The sequence below is a fragment of the Serinus canaria genome, chromosome 2, assembly GCF_022539315.1.
Source record: "Serinus canaria isolate serCan28SL12 chromosome 2, serCan2020, whole genome shotgun sequence".
NCBI classification, from domain to species: Eukaryota; Metazoa; Chordata; class Aves; order Passeriformes; family Fringillidae; genus Serinus; species Serinus canaria.
This window is the reverse complement of record NC_066315.1, coordinates 41,770,735-41,797,486: the sequence shown is the minus strand read 5'-3', so window position 1 is coordinate 41,797,486 and position 26,752 is coordinate 41,770,735. Positions and strand designations below refer to the sequence as shown.

The 26,752-nt window shown below is 38.7% G+C and overlaps 1 protein-coding gene across 1 annotated transcript in view; it reads right to left on the bottom strand.

The window, feature by feature from the left end:
• Nucleotides 1–26,106, bottom strand: part of CNOT10 (CCR4-NOT transcription complex subunit 10) — a 32,086-nt gene extending 5,980 nt beyond the window's left edge. The window contains exons 1-13 of the mRNA XM_009086148.3: nt 25,874–26,106; nt 20,580–20,671; nt 17,904–18,065; nt 17,238–17,388; nt 16,121–16,266; nt 15,098–15,184; nt 14,314–14,397; nt 13,457–13,574; nt 12,444–12,593; nt 10,531–10,733; nt 7,814–7,935; nt 7,057–7,233; nt 4,384–4,464 (exon numbers count right to left, since the gene is read on the bottom strand). Of these exons, the coding sequence (XP_009084396.1) occupies nt 4,384–4,464; nt 7,057–7,233; nt 7,814–7,935; nt 10,531–10,733; nt 12,444–12,593; nt 13,457–13,574; nt 14,314–14,397; nt 15,098–15,184; nt 16,121–16,266; nt 17,238–17,388; nt 17,904–18,065; nt 20,580–20,671; nt 25,874–25,895 (1,595 nt within the window). The 5' untranslated portion in view covers nt 25,896–26,106. The remainder of the gene's footprint in view (nt 1–4,383; nt 4,465–7,056; nt 7,234–7,813; nt 7,936–10,530; nt 10,734–12,443; nt 12,594–13,456; nt 13,575–14,313; nt 14,398–15,097; nt 15,185–16,120; nt 16,267–17,237; nt 17,389–17,903; nt 18,066–20,579; nt 20,672–25,873) is intronic.
• Between the last annotated feature and the right edge of the window lie 646 nt (nt 26,107–26,752).

Genomic DNA, 26,752 nt, shown 5'->3' with positions numbered 1-26,752 from the left:
AAAAAAGATGGACTTCACCACGTATCATTTTTCTCATGGACAGTTTCCCTTTCTCACACTCTCGTTACTGGTCTTGCCTTGGACTCTCATTTGTACTCCTCTGCCCTCACTTTCTGTTGTAGAGAAGAGTAGCAGGTTTCTAGATTGCTATAAGACACAATCTACAGACACACAGTAGCTATCAATTTAGCTGTAATATATTTCACTCTTCTATTGAACAACATCTGCACACAGGGAGACAAACACTGGAGAATCTGGCATTTTCAGTTTTGTGTTCAATTGAAGGCTGTAACCCAGTGCCAAGACTCTGAGTGATCCATGGCATTTTGTTGCCATCACAGACTTGCTTATCTTTCCAAAACCAGAAAATCTCTGGCAGTTCATTTAATGAAATCTGAACTACTCACATTTTCCATCTTCAAACAATAACCCCACATCAGGACGCCATCATTAGGCCAAGCTTCACACTTTGTAGTAACTGCCCCCCTCTCCAAACACTGTTCTTGGGGATATTTTCCACTTGGTAAAACATCTTTCAGTGCAGGCTGCCTTGTCCTCAGGGCACAAGCCTCTGCCCACGACGCCCTGCTGTGAGCAGGACTCTGTTCTTCTGCAGGGGGGACAAGTGGATGCTCTGAGTGGGGTCTCACGTTGGGAGCGATGGGAGGAGAGCCGCGGGCTCCCCCGCTGGTAGGCGGGCTATTATTGTGCCAACCTTCTGGCAACTGTCAAGCCCACTTTCGGTCCAGCAGTAAGTCATGTAATTCATGGCAGGACCTGGGGTGCCTTTATTCCCCTTTCCCAGGAGGCATGCTCCTTAATTATGCACAAGTAGGATAAGAAACTTCTCCAGTGTTTTCCCCTACCCCCCCCTTCCTCTCCACCGTGTCCACATGTCACATCAAATCTGAGCACATACAAAAGCTTGAGAGAGGGAGAGGAAAGCTTCCCGAGCTCAAGTCCCAAACCTAAAATATTTCTGAAAGGTTGTGACTGGGAAGGGGGATGGAATGGGGAAAAAAAAATCTCTGCAATAACAGCCTGCTTCTAACTAACCTCTTTTTGTCTCTACTTCAAGGACGTACAGCTTTTAAATCAGCAGAGATGCTGTGTGTCACCAGCAAAATACCCTTAGACACAAGTCAGGGCCTGCAGAGTTGGTTATTACCGCCATTCCCATCAATGTGTGTTACATTTCCCACAACTTTTTTAAAGCCTATTTTTATTTCTGCAAGTGTAAATTCAAACACAACCCATGCTCCAATCACACAACATGATGAAACCTACTCCTCTGCTTTAAGCACTAACCACTGTTTGCTGCAACATAAGAGCAGGCAAAAGTCTTCAGCAACAGCCATCTAAGGAGGAAAACATTCAGATCCCCTCCCATGCAGTTGTGGTCTTGCACTTGGATCCATTGTTGAGCTGGCTGAACCGAACGCTCAGGAGAGCTGACAGCCAACCGGAGCAGAAGAATTGCACCACAAGGGAAAAGACAAACTAGTTTTTCACCCCGGTCAGGATTCTGACAAAACTCCACAGGTCGCCTTTGAGCACGGCAGACTTCCAGCATCACCGAGCCTCACATGCCCTAAATAAAACTGCCTTTGCACTAGGAAAAAGAAAAATGTTTTTTTAAACTGCCAGATTATGTCAAACAGCCTCTTGTGTAGGTCTAGGCAACAGGATTTGTCAGCCCACACAGACTGTAAGTTTATGGAACCCAAGCTCCACATGTGACTTGCCTTATTTCTCAGGGAAATGGCAAGCCAGAGCAAATCCAGTCCTTCAAAACTTAGTACGAAGGCACCAAAAATAACACTTCTAAACCACTAAGAGAACGTCACTAATCTGAAATAATTTTGAACAGCTAAGCCCAACAATGGATACAAAATACCTACTTTTTATGTTTCAACACAGGCAAACAATACAAAATATTAAGAAATACAGAATGCAGACTGTGCTTACTCCAAGGGGAAAATCAGCAGCAGCAAAGGGGAGATGAGGGAAGAACTACAGAGTGGCTAAGAGTGAGGAAGAAGAGAGTGAAACAGCTATGGGTGACAATCACTGTAAGCTTCTAGTATTGTGACAGGGCCAAACAGACCACTGCAACCTTTAAATGGATAACTGAAGCAAAACTGGGTAAGTGTGGAGAAAACAAATGTTTCATATAACTCTATCTGCGTTGAGGGGCAAAATTAAGGTTCTCACACAAACACCTTCAATCTAGGGAGAAAGACTACAACAAGGTCTGTTGCTGTCCATCTCAACTTTTACAATAAAATCCACAAAATTTTCCAAATGTAGAAACATGGTCCACCAGAACATCTTTTCCCTTGATGTATCCAAACAGTATTAGGTGGCTGTGGTGTGTGGAACATAGCACAGCCTGAGAGCAGAGCAGGGGAATTGGTTTGTCCAAGGATGAGAAGCAGCAAGGAAAATTGTTTAGAAGAAACTCAGAAGAAAAACCTGGAGTTTCTACTTCCAATGCATAAATTCTTAGCAATGATTGGTGTCCACAGATTTCTGCTTGTTGCTTTTAAAACCTTGCAATTGAATTACTGCTTATTATGAGAACAGTCCACTCAACTAGTCCACCAATTTGTGCAGAAGTATCAAGCAATATATAGGACATGTAAACCTTTTCTAGATTATATTTTTAGCTTTTAAAACCTGTTCAAGGGCAAAGATAAGTTAGGTATTATGAACTCTTACAAGGATGCTCAACTGTATAAAATCATCCAAAAAAAGCATTCACAGGCTCTTTTCAGTTCTAGAAGCAACAGAGGTTTTTCAATTCAGTGACTTGCCAGGAAAAAACTGAACAGATACCTATTCCTTAGGATAATCCTTGACAACATCCAGAATTCTTTTTTCTTAATTTTCCTGGACTCAACAAGAATATAAATTTTTTCACTTAGCTCCTTAGTGAGCAAGGCTGCAGGACTACTATTTGAGCGTAACATGTTTTGCTATTTACATCTCCAGAAGCTTAGAAAGAGTTTCAGCAGAATCACTTTCTAGGATTCTAAATTAAACCAAAGCATGTAGTGGAGAAAAAAAAAACCCAGTGCTTTTCCTTTCCTTATATGAAGTTCTTTACCAGAAGCAGCTCACTTCTTGCTGAACTGCTAAGTTTTTCCTGACATGTTGTCAGATTTTATCAGTAGATAACAACAGCTGATTGTAAAAGATAAGACTACATATTAAAAAAAAAAATCACAAAGTGACACCATGTAATTTTGACATGTGGCAGCCACATTTTCAACAGTCAGGAGGAGAAAAAACCCACAAAACCCACAAGCAACCCATATCACTGTTTTTAATCCAGCATGTTCTATTTCAAGTAGCACACTCTTGTACCACTCCAGAATAAATAATCGATGTTGCCTCACAGATTCCTCCTAAAGTGCTTTTAAATGAGTACAAGAAGATTTGCTACATGTAGTGGAGCAAAGGAAAGGTTAAGCTGGTCATTATAAAACATAGGTTACCAGGGGTTAGGCTGAAACAGAATGTTTACCTAAGAGTTCAAGTGGGAAATTACTGTATGCTTTGTCCATAATAGAAACTTAAAACAGATTTCTTTTTTCTAAACAGGTGCAAGCTTTATAGTAAGAGATTTTCAACAGGCTGGAAACCACCTGAAATAATTAACATTGCCAGTAAATGGTAATCTTCTTGAGGAAAAGTTAAGAGACTCCAGATAACATGATACTTATTTACACACATGTGAGTTATTCCACCTGGAGAACATCCAGACTCCTGAACTGGCAGTTTAAGGATCTTTGAGAACACATAAGAAATCTACAGTGAAATTTTACCTGTATTTTTCCATTGTGAGAAAGTCAAATGCCTGTACAGAGGCATTTTTGCTTTCTGTGTTATGCAAACTATGGATTTATTCCTGCTGAAAGGAACACCATGCTCGTTGGTAAAAGCAGCTATGCTGCTTTCCACTTTCTTTTTTTTCCCATCCAACAAGCATATAATGTGGGGACTGAATTCTAAACTAGCCTTATTGTGGCTTTAAAGGGAAAAGGTACATACAGTAATTTCCATCCCCTTCCACCAATGTCAACAGCCATTCTCAGACTTTTTAGATTTGTCCTTATGAGATTTGATATTTTCAGCTTTGCCCAATATATAACACCAAACTTACAATACTGGAATCAAACAGACTGATCTACCTAAGCTGAAATTCTGGATGGTTTCTATTTGTTCAGATTCAAAGCCCAGAAGAAAGGAACCACACACATTTGAAAAAAAGATTACTAGCTACAATTCAACATCACAGGTGGCTACAAAAAAAACCCCAGGAATCACAATTAAGGAAGAGGCTTTTTTAATGGTGGATATTTGATATTATTTACTTGCCTTAAATTCTCCAATTCCTGTTTCTTCAAAGGCGAAGAAGGAGGAGCTGCAATGAATTTATCCCCTTCATGACTTTTATTGCTAGAATAAAAACAGTGTATTACTATAATAGATAATAAAAAAATTTCAGTGTATTTATTCACTCCATTTAAAGGAACATAAATTCTGCAGCTTAAAATAGAGGGAGTTGAAGTTATTCACAGATTGAGGCACATGCTCTTATCCTAACCATTCTAATTGAGAAGGAAGAAGTGGGACACTTGCTGGAAAGGACTTGACTGACAGACAAAACAACCCACACCATTCTTCACAGCCTTGAACTATTTTTGAAGTTCAGTGTAGGATAAGCATTTTTAACTGGAGGGACACAGAATGCTTTTGTAGCTTCTCTTCTTTTAGCCTGTAGGAAAAGCAGTAAACTAGTTTTCTCTCTAGACCTCTAAAATCTAGTTACATAAATACTCTAGAAAACCCACAAAGTGCTACAGCTTCCTTTAGACTTCTAGCTTCCCTTTATTACAAAATGTCTCTTCTTTTTTTTTTTTTCTTTCTCCAAATAAAATTCCACTTTCTTAAAATTACACCTTGTTTTTTGGGGGGAGCATTTGGGGAGTATTCGTTCTATTTAAGAAGTATGAAACTTCACCCTCCAATAAGCTGAAAGAACCTCCTGGAATGAGAATTGAAGAGACAGCTAATGGCTGTGTCTTGGCAGTGAGAGACACCAAGGTCTAGAAAAAGATTTAAAAGAAAATTCAGAATTGAAACTGAATCTGTCCACTTAACAAGAACTCAATTTATGAGTTTCATATCTCTCTATTACAAATAGGTAAGATAACTCCAACATTCAAAACATACAGTGGAAATCTCCAAGGAATTAATACTCAATACTGCTGTAGAGTAGATACTTCATGCCTTTACCAAAAATTAGTTCAAAAAAATACCCTTAACCATTAAAAGTATTTGCTCTTTTCTTGTGAATAAGAGAAGAATCTGCCTTAAGAGTCAGCTTGCTCAATTAGTGGGATTTGCTTTAAAACCATTCTGTTCAATTAGTGTGATTTTCTTCAAATGCCTTGTATGTTTTACTGTTCTCTCACAGAGGTTCCCTTGTCAGAAGGAACAAATCCTTAGAGAACCTTTCAGAATGTGACACAGAAATTCAAGAACAGCCTCTTTTGTTGGCTATTTTGAAATTGGCAATGACTACTGGAAGATATGAGGGAGTCCTTTCTTTAGCTTTTTTTCAGCTGAAGAAGCATCTGGTTTTGAAAGCAGAAGGTAGCAAAGGATCTTCCTATACAGGGCATGTTTTCCTTTCCTCACTCCTACAAAAATAAACAAAAACCACCCCAGTAGAAAACAAAAAGGAGGTCTTGTCTGAGTAAGGGCCACCACTTTGTTTTCATCACTGCCCCTTAGTGAACCCCAAGACCTTAAAACTGAAGTCCCATTAAAACCAGAGAAGCTTCATCTCAATGGACTGCACATATAGTTGCCAGAGAACCTCCAACCTTTGTAAAGAGAAAAAGAAAAAAAAAAAACCTACAACAACCAAACAAACAAAAATAAAAACCCACAACCACCCCCTCCTCCCTCCGACTTTTATAAATCATTTGGTCACTTGACAAGATAGACTGTAATTGGAAAAACAGGATTATAGAGAGCAGCTTTCAAATATTGTTGCAAACAGTAACAGCCACTGACCCCCAGCCACAGTCTATCTGCAGACAACCTCAGAATATATGAGGATGCACCTTGTGCCTACACAACACAGTATGTGTACAGTAAATCCTGCCTTGTGACAAATGGATCTTATCTTCTTAACATTTATCTGTACTCAGGTCTGACAAAACCAGTGTGTTTTTTCATTACTCTCCAAGTAGTTCAAGTTCTACCATAGAAACTTTTTCCAGATGAGCTATTGTAGCATTTACCCTCAAAATGGTCTTCAATGAAAGTGTAGACTATGATCAAAAGTTATTCTTCAAAAGGAAGTCCAGAATGTACGAGGTGATGCAATAAATTAAGTCACCTTCCTTTAACATACATGTCTACAAATTACTTTTTCTGAAATTTTGACAGGAAAGATTTTTCTTAAATTATTTTCTGCAAAATATGATTTATTAAGCAATAGGTCCAAGCTGCTTTCCTACTTACTTTCTAAATCTAGTTTCCCATTTTAATGCAAACACAATAAAGCATACTAGGGCTGATGAATGTCAAATCTGATCATGGGGAAATGTTTACAAATGTTTCCAGACACTCAGATATATATTGAATCAAGTACACGGCGCACGTGCGCTCACACACAAAATCACTGTAACATGAAACTTCACTTACAATTAGAGAAATACCAATATGCACAGCAGGAGGGTGTGGGAAAACATAACATTTGCAGCACAGAAAAAAAAACGATGGCCAAGGGAAAAAATAATTTCACTGTCTAATTTAATAAAAGCTGATAGGGTCAGGAGGAATCAAATCAGTATTTTATTCTTAAATTAAAACATCAAGCAGCTAAACAATTTCATTGAAAATACCAGCATTATTAAGAGAATTTACATATATGTTCTGCTTTTCTGCTGGCCAAACAAGGTAAGTCACAGACACAGACTGTTGGCCCAGAGTTCCTCTGGACAAAAAGAAGGGCTTATATTCAATTTTGTTTACCTGCATGCTTCACTGCTTTCAGTGTTTTCTGTATTTCCCCCCAGCTGATTATTAGTTTTAGATCCATTTTCCTGCTTGGACTCCTGTTGATCTTCTGGCAGTAGCAGCAAGGCATTTCTTAGACAAATGGCTGCAAACTCCATGCTGGCTACAGGTATTGCTGAGGACTGCCCATCACTTAAAGAGACACAGAAGTTGACCAATAAGTAGCAATCCTACTAAATTAAAAATAAAAGCTGAGCTCCAAAAATACCTGAATGCAGAGAAAACTTCACACTAAAAATGTTAAATAACATTTTAATACACCAAATTTAATTTATTAAGATATAGTATCTTGTTATCTTTACATATTGAAAATACATCACAATGCTCAAATAGATTCACTAGATTTTTGATTTCACTTACTGAAGTTTAATGGCAGAGCAACTAGATTCTTCCTACACTTTTCTAAAGTGAATTACTGAAAATACATATTTTTAAATGAGAAAAAGGGGACAGATATATAAAATTTCATATAAATAAATTTTAAGCTTTAATGCTCATCTTACTTACAAGAAACACACAGTTAAGCCCTCTGCTGGCTATCACAGAGGAGGCACAAAATGTTTAAGACTCACCAAGCATTTTAGCATGCCTCTCTCTTCACTACATGTATGAACAGTTATTCCGCAACAGTTTTAAAATCTCTGATAAACAGATATATATCCTTAACAAAGCTATAAAAACAAAATAAATAACCCATGGAAAACATACTCACTTATACACAACATTCTGTATGGACTGGGATGCTAGGACTATCTTACGGTGGTAGCCTTGACCTACTATTGATTGCACAATTCCCTTTTTGCTGGGAAGACCTTTAGTCTCTTGTTCTGATGTCTAAAAGGGAAAAAAAAGAGCTTAAATATCAAGGCTATTGAATGAGAGCTTGACAAAGTAAGTGAAGGCTGAAAGAAGACCTTGAACCCTACTAAAATATAAGAATAATGGATACAATTTTAAATCTAAAGTACAATGAAGGATCAGGCACCTTCTATTGTCTTTGTGTTGCAGAGGGATTTTATTGCACACAGTGTAAGCACAGATTAGTTCTGACAGCTTGTCTGATAGCCTACTGACCTAGTTTCTCCTCTGTTTTGAAAGCAAAAGAACAATGAACCAAGTTATATTAAAAGAACTGACAGGATATCTAAAAAGAAATAATTTGATCTGCCACATAACATTCAGACTTGGCACTGTAACACTTGCCATCTTCTCTCCCTGCTTACACAGCACTCAAAACACTCTTTGGAAAAGCTGCTCTCAAACTGTTCCATGGAGAGCACAAAGCTGAACAACAACATATGCAAAGATACATTAAATTAACTTGTTTAATGGATTGTTGAGTATGCAGACACATTCTGGGGGTCAAATGAACTTAAAGTACCCTAATTGTCAGTCCCAATAATTATCTCTGCACCATGTTTACTGGGGTTTGTTTGGCAGTTTTACCATGAGCTATCTTAACTTCATTGGCAAGTTTAGTGAGCGATTAAGAGTTGCAGTTTTAAGAAAAAACTTATCCCAAATCTGAACTTTCATAGCTGTAATTTTTCAGAATTTATCAGAATCTACAAATAGATCGACATAGTAGCATAGTAGTAAAAATATTGACATGGTAGCATTTACTGCCAAATAAAAAATACATACACTGAGCTTGGATATGAAGCACGTATTTCAAAAAAGGTGCTTGAAATGCAGGTGTTTAAAAGGGAACCTTCTTATATTTTATGTTTATAAAATACTGATTTTCACCCACTTTATGTTTATAAAGTGGGTGAAAATCAGCTTCAGTGAAATTGCTCTTCTGCATGGTGTTCAGAGCATAAATATGAATCCATGCTTAGATATAAAGGAATACTACAGCAAATTGAGTTAGAAGGTCAAATTGAACGTATTATTGACTTAGGACTTCACTTGTCATGTTACAAATTTAACAATTTAAAGATATTTTCTCTTTGCCTTTAATATTAATAGCATCCAAAATAATTTTTCTTCCTTTTAAGATTACAAATTTAGGGAACAAGCTGGTTTTTTGGCATTAACTCAAGCTCTCTGGTACACCACACATCATCATAACTATACAGGAAGAAAGCCTCAGGAACCTGGCATAATTTACTACTTTGGCTAGTCTGCAGTAAATAGGGAAATGCTCCATAAGGATCTGTATTTCCCTTTTCCAGACTGCTAAACAATATCCTTGTAAATGGAATCCTAGCTTTGGATTTTTGCCACAAAACCACTAATCCACTCTCATACTCAGCTTTTCACTAGAGATGATCACATGTGTCTTCTTTATCTATTTCTGACTTGCACCCAGTAGGATTGATACAGAAAATTGCAAAATTAGTATGAAGAAAGCTGTTCTTCCTGCATTTGCTTTATAAAACTCAGGCAATCTGACAAGTAGTACATACAGAACACATACAGTCCAGTTTTGACCCAACACTCTTGAATCTTCAGTGCTCTACCTCTGAAATCAGTATACAAGCAAACCTCTGCTATAAAGTTGTATCTTTCTTAAGTTCTCTGAAATAGAGATACCAAAATATTGAGTACTATTCAAATTCCCAAAGGAAAAGTTATTAATTTTGTAATTGGATTATGTGCAGTAAATAAATGCACAGAGGCCAACCAGAGAGGAAACACAAGAGAATTCAGGGGTGGAGGGAAAATATAGTGAATATAGCTATTTGCTCTATTCATCCCACACATCCTGTGTAAGGAGTGGAATGGGCATACTGTGGGAATAACTGCATAGATCATGCAATTACAGACTACACCATCACTCCCCCACACTTAAGGGGTGAATTACAGTTTTACAGGGAATCTAGTACAGTGTGTCTGTATTTCACAGACGTACTATTTAGGTGCAGTTTTTTCTTCCTGTCCTCAGCCCTCTGAATTTTATCATATGGGTTTATCCTAAGCAAACATGGATCAGCAGGTTGAAAACAAGATGTCCCAGAGGACATGCAATATGCCTGCCACCAGCAGGTTTCTACCAACTTTGCCAGGAGAAGAAGGTGAAGACTTAGCAATTAGAGATTCCATTTCCCAGCGGGTGTGATCCCAACAGCTTCAGGATAGAGAAGGCTGATGTCTGCTTCCTCACCCTCTGTCACTTTCAGGCTACCCACACTTCAAAGTCTCACACCACTTAATCTCTAGTGTACAATGAGTGAGGAAACAATGAAACTTCAGATGAGCTTTGGCTGCATGAAGAGAAAAAGACCATATGCAAAGAGTTCCATTCACCTGTTGCAGCTCCAGATTAAACACGTAAAAATACATATACACAAGAAATAATTAATCTGGATTTGCAGAGGTGTTACAACATCCGGCCTGCAAAATACACAGCTTAACTCTAGGTATTAGTTCTACCTTTCTGTAATCACATGCCATTCTTTAGAAGAATTTTCCAAAGCTACTTACCCCTTTATTGGCAGCAATGCAGCATTCTGCTATTCTCAGCCACAGACGAGGGTTTGAGTGATAAACCTGGACTGCCTCAATCAGGCATTCAAAGGCAGCTAAGGGCCTCCCAATATGTAAGAGCTGAATTCCACAGTTATAGAGCAACTCATATCGTTTGTTAGTCAGTAGTGTACACATGGGTCTCCCTGAAAATTTTTTACCTGCAGAAAAGGATTACATCATATTGGATGTGTTACTCAAGACAGCATAAAACTCTAAGAGGAAGAGGGAAACTGTGAGAAACACCCCAAAGTTACCAAAAACCCCTCTCATTGCTGAAATCCACTAGCATCCCTCTGTAAATTTCTTTCATATCAAAACTGATTTCAAAGACAAATTAATTGTATTCTTAACGAAGATTGAAGTACATTAAATGCTAACCTAATATGTTCCTTAGCACACAAGCTAACCTATACAATAGTACTGAATCCCAGATTTGTGAAAATACACATCTACACACATTCCAGAAGAAAACCACTTTGCTGTTAACAAGCATAAAACACTTTCACATTACTATCTAAGGCTGCACTTAGGTCCAGGGGAGAAATGGGAAAAAAACCAACAAAATGCCTGATAGTGAATATATTAAAAAAAAAAAACAATCAAGATATGAAAACAATTACAATTTCATCATGAAATTATGAAGACTGAGTGAGAAGGCCTTCTATAGTCAGATAGGAGAGGTCTCACATTGACAAGCTCTGGTCCTGTTCTCTGGGACAACACAGAAGGGCATTAACAATCCAGGAGATTCCTGGAATGTGTTTATGATAGCTTCCTTCTCCAAATGTTTAAGGAGCCAATGAGGACAGGTCCTATACTGGACATTGTTCTCACCAACAAGGAGGGGCTGGCTGGGACCATGAAATAGTGGAGTCTAGCCCTGCTTGATTTCTAGTGGACAATGAGTGAGCAAACAATGAAACTTCAGATGACATGAAGAGAAAAAGACCACATACAAAGAGTTCCCTTCATGAAGAGGGAAATAGTGGATCCTTGGGACAGTAGAAATATGCACAGCAAGCTCACTACACTGGACTTCAGGCAAGTAGACTTCAGCATTTTTGGGGATCTGATTGCTACAAAACTATGGGATAAAACCTTGAATAGAAGAGGAGCCCAAGAAAGCTGATTAATATTCAAGGATTACCTCTCCCAAGCTCAGGAGTGATGCATACCAACAAAGAAGTTAGACAAAAATGGCAGGAGGCCTCCTGAACAAGGAGCTCCTGAACAAATTCAAATACAAAAAGAAAGACTACAAAGGGTGGAAGCAAGGATCAGTAACCTGGGAGGAATACAGAGAAACTGAGCAGCCAGGGACCAGGTTGGAAAGCTAAAGCCCTGACAGGATTCAATCTGACCAGGGACATCAAGGGCAAAACCAAAATCTTCCACAGGTATGTTGGTGATAAAAGGAAAACTAGGGAAAATATGAGCCCCCTCCACAAGGAAACAGGAGACCTGATAACTCAGAATATGGAGAAGGCATCCTTCATGCCCTGATGATTCTACATATTGTTAGCAAGACTAAAAATAACCTATGCAAAATAAGTCACAAAAACTTTTTTTTGTCATACCTCCCTAACTGATGGACAAAGTCTATAAACAAGAGAGAAGTAACTGTCCCAACACCATGGTACATTAAGAAAAACAAAAAAATAAAGAACATATTTAACCATCATCATGTATTTCTGGCAACAGCAACTACATTCTTACATCAGGTTATCATAAAAATTCTCACCCCTCTTACCATGCCCTCCATAAAGAAATGGAAAGGGAAATTTGCTGATAATTACTCAAACCTTCTGTTCTCTATTTCCTAGATTTGCCAACCCCTCTTCCATCATCTGTTTTAATCTTTTGCTTACCTGGATCTGAGCTGCCCGTTCCCAGCTGTGCACATGCATTATCATTTTCTTGCAAGGCTTTTTTAAAGTAAAAAATTCCTAAATTGTGCTTTCCCATTGCAAAGTGGATGCAGCCAAGATTGTTCCAGAACATACACCTTAAGCATTCACCTGAGAGAACAGCAAAAGACCATATTTAGAAAGTGAAAGTTGTTGCTAAGCCCAGAAAATGCTCCAACCACTTTCTCATGGGTCAGCATATTATGGCAGTCTATTAAACATGTTTTTCAGTGAGATGCTCATGGGTGACAGTGTTATATCCAATATGACATACACATACATTCATGCTAACCTAACCATACAAGCAGGAAATGCACTCTTCTTCCTAAATATATGTTCAGGCAACACTGTGAGAGATTTTTTCTAAATAATAAAGGACAAAAAAATTAACTTTTCACTTTTCTGCTGGTGACTGAAGTTTTACAGGGTTAACACAGATAATAAAGACAAAAGAAAAAACCAACACCCTAAAAATCCAAATAACCAGACCATTAGCAAATTAAACAGACATGACTTTAGTCATAGCCTAGGAAGGCTACTAAATGAACAATATACTGTGCAAAAAAGCTAATGCAAAAAAGTTATGTGACGGTAAAGCTTTCAAAAAAGTTTTAAATAATAAAGAGAACTTTAGGCATAAAAACTGCCAGAGAGGCCTCAATTCTAGACCTAATAAGTTGCCTTTTGTTTCATTTATTAAGAGACTCAGTCATGAGCCTTGCATATATTACACAACTTTATAAATCCATTTTCATGGACAATCACAGCCTTCTGTAGAAGAATGTTCAATGAAAATCACTACAGTATTGTGTGAGAGTACAAGAAGATAGATGAAATCCATCCAGCATATAAATACATGAGTTTCAGGGCTGACACTGCTAAGTAATCACTAATATCCTTAAAAGTGATATTAACAAGTAGTCCTCTTATACTAGACATTGAAGTACCTGCAGGATGAAGGGTTTTTATGTTACCTGTTTTCATGAAGCCTGGATGTTCAGCAATGTTGGCACTGTTTAAAAGTTTGACAGCTTTACGGTAATTGCCTCTCAAATACTCAAAATTGCTCTTAAGAAAGAGAGAAGGAGCTGACTGTGAAGGAGAAAACAATAGTTAGTTACGTCTTGGTTGATGATTTCTACTTCTAGTGTTATATCACTTCATAAACTTGCTTCTGCTGCCATTTAAAAATAAATGGGTCTAGGCTATGTTACATTCAAGAACTCTGTCATGAAGTTTAGAGAACTCTGTCATGGAAGTGGCTAAGGGCAAAGCATCTCTAACCTGTCCTCTAATACCTTCCTCCAGACACCTCCCCTCCCTGCAGAGTTCCTCATAGGCTGTAATCTTCCTAGTCTACCAACACAGACCTCAGAAGGTCTTCTGTTAAACCTTCTTTTCAGCAAAACATAAGCCTCCAAAAAATGTCAACAAAAAGAAAAAACCAACCCAAAAAAATGCCCACACATCCCAGAATTAATACTTTATAAACTGGTTTAAACTACCAATTACATCAAAATTTGTAATATGCATAACATCTATAGTAAGCTAAAACTTATTTCATTTCAATCATAAAGAATGCTGAACCTGTTTATTATATAATGTTTCATTGTTATTTTGGCACCACAAGGCAAATTTTTTTAGAAACTGAAAACAGCACAAATAAGAAAATTCTACATTAATTGCATTTGCAAAGATACTATAAACCCAACTGACTACTTCAAACATCCACCTTCAATAAGAACTTTTTTTGTAAAGAACATTAGCAAATTCAGTTTTAAGATACAGAACACATCTAGATTTGAAAAACGATAGTCTTAAGAATACTTACATTCCCAGCTGTATTCATAACAGACTTGATCTCCCTTTTGCATGCTTTTAATGACTTCATCTGGATATAGGCTCTCACCTTATACTGTTAAAAATTAAATTTGTTAAATAATGTACAATAATTTCTGCAGGTTTGCAAGACAAACTGTATCTAGATATTTACTGCAGAATATTTAATAACATTTTTAAAATAGGTAGCAAAAAGCTATTCAAAAAGTCTTCACAAAAAAGAAATTCTATTCAGACTTTAAACACCACATTCATAGGGTTTGTATTTACAATAAGCAGATGAACACTTTGTTCAATGGCCAACAGCTGCTCCATATTCAAACACAGGTAAGAGCACTTAAAATGACAAACTAATTAAAATAATCTAACATCTTAAACCCAGACATTTACCTACTAAACAGAAGATAAATGAACATGCTAATAGAGAAGCACTCTGATTCTTCACATATTTTTTCTCAGAACAGTACAGTGAAATAAAACCCAGCTGATTTAGACTGTTGGAGGTTGAACAGACAATTTCATTGCAGCGAACTGCCATGTAAAGAAATAATTATAACACACAGGGACTGAAATGGTGGTGGTGGGTAGGATGTCAGGTCAGTGTTTCCTGTACATGAAACTTACAAAAATGAAGACTTAGATAAATTCATTCTTTGTTTTACAACAAGGAGAGAAAGCATCATAATTTGGGCTGAACTGGTTTTGAAGGACATGACACTCAGATTTAGAAAATTCTCAAAGAAATGTTCTTGTATAAATAACACGCAGACCCTTACCTGATGTATCTTAGATTTAGCAACTTCTATTAAAGCTCCACTTTCAGCTTTTTGATTAGAGGAATCTTTATTGGTATTATTACCTGACTGTCAAAAAAAAAAAAAAAAAAAAAGAGGAAGCATTACTGTTCGTAATTTTGAAAGGTGACTAACAGTAGCATTACTGTTAGTAACCTTTTAAATTCAGTTGACAGATTCAACTCACATGAAGAAAAAGAAGTATTTAATAGTATTAATAATAATAATAATATTGTTTGAGTATTTAATATCAAAATATACACATCCTACAGAAACTAACTTGAGTTTAACAATCAAAATCCACAAACCACACTAGCCTTTGAAGAGCTGAATTCTGTACTAGTATTAGTGTTAGACCATGTTGCTCTGCAGTTAACAAGAATTTTTTTGGCTAGAAGGATGACATGCACATTCTAGAGTAGCTCTTTAATACTTCCTTCAGTAGCATTACTATATACTTAAAGAGAGAATATTTTATCTTAAGTGTGACATTCCATCAATAGGAAAACACTGAAAGGCCCTTTCTTCACTTTCAAGTCACCACTGATTTTCTTGATTTTTCCAAAAGGCACATGAAAGATTTCATCTGAAAGTGTGCCTCATACTTTCAGATGCTATGTAAAAAAGATACTTAATTTCCCATCCTATGCTGTGCAACTCAAGTTCCTCTGACACTGACTTCCCTTTAAAACTTATGGTCTCATATGCTCATAGTCAAAGACAAGCAATATTTGATCCAGGAGACAACTATTTTTCCAATGCAAGTCTCTGACTGAAGAAAGACATTTTAGCTCCCTGGAGTAAGAGAAATGGATGAAAAAGAAGGAAGAAACAGCTGTTGTACACAATTAACTCAGTCACTAAAATATTTAACCTGCTGGCCAAAGTTACAGGTGATCTAACATAGTCTTATAATTCCAAAGTCTATTAAGATACTAATTTTGGACTGAGCTAAAGCATACTTCTGATAAAGATTTAAAGGCATTTGTATGATTTTAAGCTTACCTCATTTTTTCCATTCTTGCTGTTATTGTTGCCCTGTGAAATCATTTTTTCCAGAACAGCAAGCAGATGCAAGGCTTTCTCAGCTTGGTAAGTTAACAGGTATAAGTCTACAAGCAAGAAGCACACAGCCTGGGCAAACTTCTCTTCTGTGAAAAGCAAAGAAGAAAAATTTGTTTTACAGTTCTAATACCAATCCCTCCAAACATGGATGGAAAAGAAACTACTGTAAAGCGCCATTTATGCAACATTATGAGAAAAATCAACATACTACATAAGAAAAAATAATACAGCCATGTCCAACCCACAGCTAAGTACATACTTAAAAGAAAGCTCATTTATTCAAATAGCATCACCATAAAAGCACAGACTAAAGACAGCTTAACAAGTATTTCATGTTCATAGGTTCTGAGAACTGATCTAAGTAGATCAGCACAAAGTTGTAGCATCCAAGCAGACAGAGCCGTATGCAAATGTAGAATCCCACAGAACTCACAAAGATTCTGTAAAACACATCTCTGTTTAGCTGACTTCACAGACTAAGTCCCAGTTATGCATATTGAAAACAGAGGAACTGAAGCAGAAACACAGAGGCATTTACTTAATTTACTGAGACCCACATATCCTTCAGCCTTCTCACTTATAAAATTTAACAAGGATTATGAAATTATTTTATACAAGTATGGTAATTCTACTACATAAGGCATCATAGCTTATAAAAGTTGCAGACTTTGTATTCAGATATAAGCATATACAATTAAGTATTACCTAATAAAGGTATTTAAAAATGAGTGCCCTAAAAAATAGACGCCCACCCATGAAGTTGCATGATGACTCAAAACATTAGATTTAAAATAATTTCATTAGCTTGTACATTATTATTTAAGTTGAAAGAATCCATTTCAGTTTCATAGCACTTGTCTGCTAAAGCTCTCTGAAGCACCTTCCACCAAATTCGTCTGTTTTCCTTGATACAAGCAAAACATATTCATTCCAAACCCTACCTAATTTCTTAAAACTATATCAGACAAATTACAAATCACTTGTCTGATAGAAGAATCTTGTCAATTCAAGAACTACAGAAAGACAATTCAGTCTTTTTCACTTTCTGCCTACATACCAAAAGGCTCTATGAACTGGTACAGCTTCTCCCCAACAGATATAGCTTCAGTATACTGACGGAGATGGTACAGGATAACAGCTTGATTGTAGTACAGCATACTGTTCTCAACATCATCCAAACCATCCATTTCTTCAACAACAGAGTGAACCTGAAAATAACCCACTTGTTTCATTAAACATTCAGTACCTATAATTTTAAAGTACTAGGCATTCAAAAAAAAAAAAAAAAACAACTCTAAAGCTATGAATTTCTCTAAAGGTAAATTATAACTTACTGACCTAATAAACTCAATTGCTGTTGCACATTAATACAGAAAAAAAAAACCCATACAATGAAATACAAAACTGTCAATTGAGTAGTAAAGTAATATTTTCACTTTTTTATTATTTCACAAACTATTCCACGTTAAGGAACTTTCTGCTGGAAGAACATAGCAGGTCCTTCTGTTATAATCTCAGACCATTTTCAAAAATAGTTAAAAACACAACTACAAAAACTGTCCTACAAGATTAAACTGACTCAGATGTTTAAAAGTAATGTCACTTTCTTATTTTGTTATATCTATGGGACAAGGAGCAGAAGCTTTACTTCTACTTCACTGAAAGAACCCACCACTAGAAATAGTACTCAAAATCAAGTACCATGTCAATACAACTGCATTACCTGGTTTTTCAGCTGGTTAAGGGTTTGTCTCAAATTGTCTGTGGTAGTCTGATTACTTTTACAGAACTCTGCAACAGCAGTATTCAAAGTTATTTTGTAGTCATCTTTGTTTATGTCTTGAAGGGTGTTTAGGTGTTGTAAACAAGCATCATAGTTTCCAGCCTGTAAATTGCACACATACCAGAAGCACGCATTAGAAGATACAGTCCTTCCTTTATCAATACAAGTGAACTAAATGTGTATACACATATTTCATTATTTATGCAGATTAACATGGATGAGAGGCAAGTCTAAATGTTGAAGCCATATTCAAACTTCAAAAATAATTTGGTGGTGTAAGGACAAATTAAGTAGCTGATTACTATTAACAAATGTTTCCATGAAAAGTGTTATTCTCATTTCTCTTATATTAAGTTTCAAGACTCTGTTTCCTCAGTTTTCATAATCTTTCCCCATTTCATGAACACGGAGCAGCTGCAGTTGCTTACACAAGTTCCAGCCCAACGTTTTATGTTCAGTCTTCAGTTCATCTGAATATATAGTGATTTACAACTTAATCTACAGAAGTTAGCTCAAGAGAGATTGGAAAAAGAAAGTGTCGCCTTCCCAGAATAGGTTTAAGAAACATTTTTACAAGCCTTAGCTGTTGGATGAAGTATTCAGTCACCTAGGAATGCCTAAACAGAAACTAGGAGCCAAGCATGATGTTCCACTGATGTGTGATCTAATGGAAAAATCCCTTTCTTAGACCACAGGAGGACTTTAGTGGCATCAAGGAATGAAAGAGTGGCATCACTCTTTAGGCCTAGATGATGCTTCACTTTCAATTGCTAAATTCCTATACAGGAATAATCACATAATCTTCCATATCAGAGTTACTTCCCATGTGGTCAGACAGATAAGCAGATGCATTTCCATCTCTGTCAGTGGTTCACACCCAAAAGCTAAGCTCTGGAGTACCACCCTCCACTTACTCCTCCTTTTTCAGGTGCTGTTGTTCCACAGAGCTTCTCCTGGACTGCTGTGTAACCTCCTATTAAGGGCAGAATACAACAGAGAAGAGCTCTGGGGTCCTTCTGCTCTCCCCAAGAAAGTTGCCATTCTGCAGCTCCTTTCCATGGAACCATTCCAGTTCCTTCAGTCTCCCAGGCAGGCACAGTTATACAACTTAGAGAGATGTAGCAGGACCCTGACACATTTTCACAACTCTAAGCACCAACAGCATGGATTGCCTTCTGATCATGTGCACAAACACAGGAACTTGCAGCTCAACTGCTGGCATTCTCTTCAATTGAGACAGTTCATCTCCCAGTGGTTCTCTTCCTCACACTTGGAGCTTCTCTTCAGTAGGAGCATTCAGACCACAGGAACAAGGCTTCTAATTATGGCTGGACTACAAACCTTGAACCTTTAAATGTTCAGGTTATTTTCTGGTGTTTTTCATCAGTTAACAATCCTTTATGCCACTATACTAGATAGCATCTAGAATATAATACCCAAATTTATAGGAATTCTGTCAAGACTGAAACTGGACATGTAATATGATAAAGCAGGATGCAAGGCAGCCCCCAATGCTATCTGGAGCTACTCAATTGAAAGAAATTGGCAAGCAAGGCATCAAATTAATTCTGCTCACATCTGTTGCCACCTCACTCCATGAACTCAGGGAATTCTTAAAGCAAGAAAAAACTTGACAAGATAAACCAAATACATTGGACCAGGATAAAAGTAAAGATGAAATCATTAGCAGATCAAAAGTATTTTAGGCATTTAGATGTGTGGGCAAGGTGGAAAACAAATGACTCTCTCATGTGTCTTCAGTTCTCAGGATCAAATGCCTCTGATTAGAATGTTATTGAAAAAGAGTAATTGAGCTAGACAGCTTTCAAGAAGACATCAGAGAACAATACAGTATTAAGAACCAACCATATGCACTTAATGTAGCAAAATGAGTGAAACACAGAAGTACGAGTGAAACATTGAAGCAAGAATCTCCAAAGACAACACTTAAATTCTTCACTGACTTCTTTCATAAATTTAAAACTGAATTTAAAGCAAGGTATTTTGGAGACAGAGATACAATTGAAAGGAAAAGCAATTATACTTCCTGTCACACTATGTAAAATTAGGCAACAATACAAAGAAAGAAATAAACGGAAACCTGAACTTTAACACAGAAGAAAAAAAATCTTCCAAGAAACACAAACAGTAAGATACTGGCTGTAGGTGTTACACATTCAGAAATGTTTTATTGCAAAGTGACAGGAACACTTTTTGTGAAAGAATATAGTATAGCATGATGCTGAAACACAAGTGTTTGTTTCATTGCTGTTTTTTAAATACATGAGGCTCCTTTAAACACTAACACACCAATTTTAGCTTGATGTGATTAATTCTTCCAAGAGATAATGCATTTCCAATGCTGATGCAGAAGAGAAGCCTCATATAGCTTTTAAGGTTACTAAGTTTTGAAAATCAAGATTAAAAGTGCTTTTGTTCAAGTATCCTGTTCAGTCTTCTCACATCACAGCAGTTAGAAAATGCATGTTCTGTCTTTACAAAACAACTAGTGCTGCTTTTGAACATCCTCTGAATGCATTTGCAGCTGTATTAAGAAAACAGGAAAAACAATAACACAAGCCCACTTAGAAGTCCCAAAGTCTGACTTTGTCTTACTTGAAAAGCTTGTAATGCACTGCTTGACAATTCCTTTTCCTGATCAGTAATCCCAGAAGTACCTGCTCCTTCATGTTTTTCAGTACTTTGATCTGTAAAAGTGAACAGAAGATTACAACAAAGCTTGCAAGAGTGATAACAGCTGTGTGGCATAAAAACTTTGTTTCTTCCAGTTCTCAAGGTCCTCCTGCCAATACAAGTAATTTTCCAGATAACTGTAGCAGCGTCCCTAGTACACTATCTATATCCCAAGTTACATCTCCTACCACAATATATCAAGTTATTCTATACTCCTAGTGAATTCCTCTCCATGAAATGTAAATTATGGTGCTCAACGAACAACCAAAGTCCTGCAAGTTAACTGACAACCCAATCATTTTAGAGTTCTCTTTAAAGCTGCAACCATACACTAGCACTGTCTTATTTTGCTCAAAAGTCAGCAGTGAAGGCCATACATTGTGAAATATGTACCACAGTGGGTTAGATGAAAACCCACACAAAATCCTGTATAGTGCTTCCTAAACAGCAAGCAAGGGATACTCTAGGGTGCAACAAAAACCACAGTAAACACTGGAACTTCCCCACAGCTCCCTCCTTTGGAAGAATATTTCCCCAAATAAGAGGCTGCACGTGAACCATCATTGTTAATAACCTCTGACAGATCTAATATATTTTTTTAAAAAACACTCTCTACTTTTGTATTCTTCAATATACTCCATCAAATGCTGTCTGGTGATTATATTGCAAGGCATAAGCACATGCTGCCTGCTCACTTTTTCAGCCTCACTCCAAATCTTACAGATATTCCTTTCAATCACATCTCTTCCAATGTGAGCAGTAGCAGTTTACTCTCCATCTTCCTCACATTTTTTTCCCCAGAATCTTCTCCAGTTTTACTACACTCTTTTTCAGACTAAGACAAGAACAACATGTAGCAACTACAATGGTGGCCGCTTTATGCATTTATATAGCAATGTAACAAGGTTTTAATTGCCTTCCATTTTTTACACTAAATTCCTAATGATTTATGTTGCAGTCACTATTGAGCATATTTTTCAGAAAGAAGTCTACTAAATCCTTTTGGCATCATGTAATTAAGAGTTCAGTGAAGTTGCATTAAAAAGCACAGTACACACATTCCATGTCAAAGAAGCTGAAAAAAGACCTCCACTAAGCCCTTCCTTGTGCTGAACAAAAACTACTGAGAAAAAATAAAACAACCACACAACCACCACACTGAAGAAAGTATTTCTAGGAGCATTAATTAATGTGCTGCAACATACAAAAATCATTTCATGTTTTTGAAACAAAGACTTTATAAATCAGCAATGGTTTCTGCTTCTGCAGAAAAGTATTTCTTGAATTTCACAGTGGAGGATCTGCTCTAAAACATGTTTTGCTATCTTAATAGACTATGTAGGCTATGTAAACTCAATGCCTACTTTCTCTTTCCTATAATTTGGAGATATAATGCAAACTCCACTAATTTTGTTTTTACTTTGAACAAATGAAAACACTTAGTTGTGAGCTCCTCTGCAAAATCCATAACCACCAATATATCTGGCTCTTCTACTACTGATCATGAAAATTTACAAATACAGGACAAACGACAATCATAAGGGGCAGTCAAACCTCAGAAGATTAATCATATAATATCCTCAGTAAGAACAAAACAGACTTAATAATCTATAGAGTTTATGCCTGTTGCTGGGAAATAGTGAGATTTCTTCCACTTGCAAAAACACTATTGCCCCCTGCAATTGAGCAAGAATTGTAAATATTTGGTTAGGACTTTCATCCTGCATTAAGATGTCAACAAAGTAGAGATTTTAAAATCTCAACAAATCTTACATCAGCAAGAGTAACCCACTGTCATTTGGACAAAATTCATGGTTCAGCAATTTCACTACTCTGGAGGGGTGGATCCTCAAGGGCCTACACCTGCTATGAAATCTGACTGCATAACGCGTTGATCAACACCATTTGCACTGCCTTGTCCTTCAAAAGGAAAGGGAAAAGTGAAATTTAAACCACAGAAAAGCTCAGAACATTTCTGATGTGCCAAAAGCTTTCCACAGTGAAAGAGGAAAGGAACAGGAAGTACCTCTGCTTCAACCTAAATATAGCATAGATCTGATTCCAGCTCTAAACCTTGTGATTATACAGACGAACTAAAAGCTCTCACTCTCCAAGGATTTTTTGAACAGCAGCAAATAATCAAATGCATCTTCCCTCCAACTTTCATGCCAACAGTGGCATTATCTGCTTTACTTGCTCAGCATGCCTATCAGACTGTGCTGGTAAAGGTAACCACAGTGCAGAGCCTTGAGGCTCTAAAGCTTTTGAAGCCGATAACACTCAGTCTGATCAGATTCCTCACATACAGGTTTACCTAGCAGAGAACCATCAACTACCAGGTATATTACTGATTACTGCCTTTGTATGCAGGTTTGGAGGACCAGCGTCTCAAAAGAAATCTGAATTCTGAAGTAAAATGTCTTCAGCGAAGTGACAGATAAATTAAGAGATACTTGTCTAAGGTCTGCCATAAAAAACTACACTTACATAGCTTGGTTGATGTAATTCCTGAGGAAAAATCAGGACGGATCTTCAAATTTCACTGTCTCTCTAAACTTGTTGCTACATTAAACAAACACAAACAAGCCCAAAACATAAAATGAAGCTGGGGACTACTTTAAGCAAAACCAGAGCTGTCTCTGTAATCCAATCAACTGTTAGAACTGTTACTTCCATGTTCCTTGAAGCACTTGAAAGTGAAACAGTTAGGAAACTTGTTCCCTGGCAAAAGAAGCAACATGCCTTGCTCACTTGGGCCCCTTGACCTTTGGCATTCTTGCAGAAGCACATGGTGTAGGTAACACATGGCACACCAGTCATCTCCAATGTACTCCCATCTGTACAGCAGCCACAACTGTCAGCTGAAATATCCAGAGCAGTGCAGAGTCTCTACTTCACAAGTGAGAGAACTTGATTTATCTCTGGAATTTGTGTTTAAATATGGACCTGTTTGCTTAACTTTTCTTTTGTCCAACCTTAATGAGTACAGACCAACTCTAAAACTAAAACTTGTGTAGGTTCATGATGAGGGGCAAAAGGGGCAACCTGGAAAAGGATGTAAAAATCAACTGCTCAGATTTTGATCCAGAGGAAGCTGCTGCACTGAGTTGGAAGATAAAGAATCAAGCCAGGAATTATCTTCCTAGCTATCAATCCTGGGGCTGAGCAGCAGCAACACTACCTCACGCAGGCTGGTTTGTTTTGTACAAGCAGGAAGCTGTTCCTGCTGGAGAAGGTGCATCATGGTGGACAGCAGAACTTCAGGAAAACTGTCTCTATGAAAGGAGAACAAGGAAAAGTATGAGGCTGACACCTGAAAAGGAAGATTGCTCTCCTCACAGGCTTGCTGCCAGAATTTCATAAAAGGAACAAAAGTCACATCTCCCACATACAGACACCTGAAGACACCTGAGAGTGACTGCAATCATTATCCTTCTCATAACTGCTCTCCATTTCTCCAAGGACTGCTGTTCCTGAGCTCTCTTGTTCCTACACCCTGCAAATTACATCTTGCATGAACTGTGCTGTTGAACACCAGAGCATCTCTGGAAATACATTTATTTCCAAACTCTACAGGCAGAGGGATAATCTCTTTCTTGAAAGGGGAGGGATTTATCATATGATTCTTGCTCCAAAAGAATTTCAAAGTGTATGAAGCCCAGCCAGTGTCCAGCTACTACAGGATAACATTTTTTGGAACCAAGACTTAGGTTTTAATTTTCGTATTAAGCCCTTCACTACCAGCATAGGTACAACAGGCTTCTTTGGTGCTCTGCAATAAAAAGCAAACACTTCTCAGTGGAAAGCTACCTATAGCTCGTTGCTAGAACAAGTGCAGCATGTGGAATATCTTGCCATAGCTCACATCTTTGATTCATTTCAAACATACTTTTAAGAAAGTAAAACTGAAAAGTTCCTTCATCATTTCACAGAACATCAACAAAAAAGTATTAAAAACTTGATGCCAATTTTTTGGTGTAGTTTAGCAGTTCTTACACTTACAGTTCTTACAAATAAACAAATGACAGTTTTGTAAACATCACTCAGTGCAGTATACTTATTTTCCCTGTAATTTTTTTTCCAAATACTGAGGCATTTCAGATTTAATAGCCAGAGAAAAAAATGCTAAAGGTGATTTTAAATAATTCTCTTCCCACATAAAAAAAACTAGAAAAAAAGTGACCAGAAACAAGACCAGAAGGAATGGCATGAAGCTGTGTCAGGGAGGTTTAGGTTGGATATTAGGAAAAGGTTCTTCATTCAGAGAGTGTCTGGGCACTGGAATGGGTTCCCCAATTGGCACAAGCCCAACAGAGTTCAAGAAGTGTATGGAAAACACTCACAGGCACACGGTGTGATTCTTAGAGATGTCCTGTGCAGGGCCAGGAACTGGAATTTTTTTAATCTTTATCAGTCTTCCAACACAGCATATCCTACACTTCTATTAAGCAGACCTATACAATTCTGTAAGTAAGGCTTTCCTCCACATCACCCTCTTCTCCATCCCCCCGCGAGCTGACATCTGACGGGATGACCTTCCCTGCAATGAAGATTTCTTGCATGACGGGGAGCTGTACAGGAGATGGATGAGCAGTAGTTTAGCAGTGCTACACAGCAACTGTATTTGAGATTTATTCTGTCTGTTTACCAGAACATGGCTTATGTTTTAGTCTCGGTGATTTCTCTCTGCAGTGTCTTTTCAGGCCCGAGTTCAGTGAGGATGCACACATCCCCTAAAACCAAAGCAGCATCCCTGAGGGAATCAGACTGCACTCCAGTGATTAAGCAGCACCACCAAGAGTTATAACCTCCCTCATACCTCCTGCATGCCCCAGTTTCACAAATTAACCCAGAAGCTCGACTTCTGTAGGGGTTATTAAGCTCTGAGTGACACAAATACACAACTCCCACCCCCCCGCCAATACGAACGTAGGGCCCTCCCCACCAAGCTCTTCCCGGCCAGGAGGGGGCAACAGCTCAGCGCCGCTTGCCAAGGGCACGGAGGGCCCGGTGCGCACACGGCCCCGCCGGTGACCCTCAGGTGTCACAGAGGTCCCTCAGCACGGCCCCGCGCCGCGGGGCACTATCTCTTCGGCGGAAGGACACGGCACACAGCCGCACAGGCGGCTTTCCCGGGCAGCGCGTGTCCCTCCGCGCCGGACGGCTCAGGCCGGGGGCAGGCACGGCGGGGCCGCGGTCGCTCCCCCCGCACTCACCCGCAGCCTTGTCCGCCGCCATCTCCGCCTCGGCCGCAGATCCGTGCGGGACCGCGCAGCCCGAGAGCGCCGGTAGTTGTCGAGAGTCCCCCGCGCGCTGCGCCACAGGCGCTGCTCGACCGCCGCCGCCACCAACCGGCCGCTGGCCCCCGGCACTACTTTGCCGCCGCCGCCGCTGCCCTGCGCGCGCCGGGCCCGCCCCGCCGGTTGCGCCGCCCGCCCCGATTCGCCCGCCGCTTCCGGGTTCCCGGCGCGCCCGCGACGTCCGGTGGTTGCTGGGGCACCGCGGATGTGACGCCAGGACGCGGCGGGGGGGAGGGAGAGGCGAATGAGGCGGGTCCGCCATGTTGGCGTGTGAGGGCCGGGGTCTGGCGGTGCGCGGTCCTCCCGCGGCACGGAGCTCGCCGGCAGCTGCTGGCCGCTGTCTCGAACGGGTTTTGTCCTTTCTAACCCGTTGAGACGTGCCGGCCCTCATCAATGGATGTAAATATCTAAAGCTGGTGTGCTAAGAAGATGGAGTCAGGCTCTGCTCGGTTGTGCCAAGCAATGGGACAAGAGGCAACGGGCAGAAACTCATGTGTGGGAAGTTTCACCTGAAAATGAAGATGAACTTCTTTACTGTGCGGGTGACCAAGCACCTTAACAGATTGCCCAGAGAGGCTGAGGAGTCTCTATCACCGGGGATATTCAAAACCCCCCTGGACACAATCCTGTGCAGTGTCTCTAGGACTGTCTTGCTTGAGCAGGGAGGTTGGACCAGCTGAGCCACTGTGGTCCCTTCCAACCTGACCCATTCTGTGATTCCCTCTGGAGCAATAGCAGTGGACCTAGAGGTTTCCATTCAATGTATTCTCTAGGTTACGTGGATTATCAGGCGGA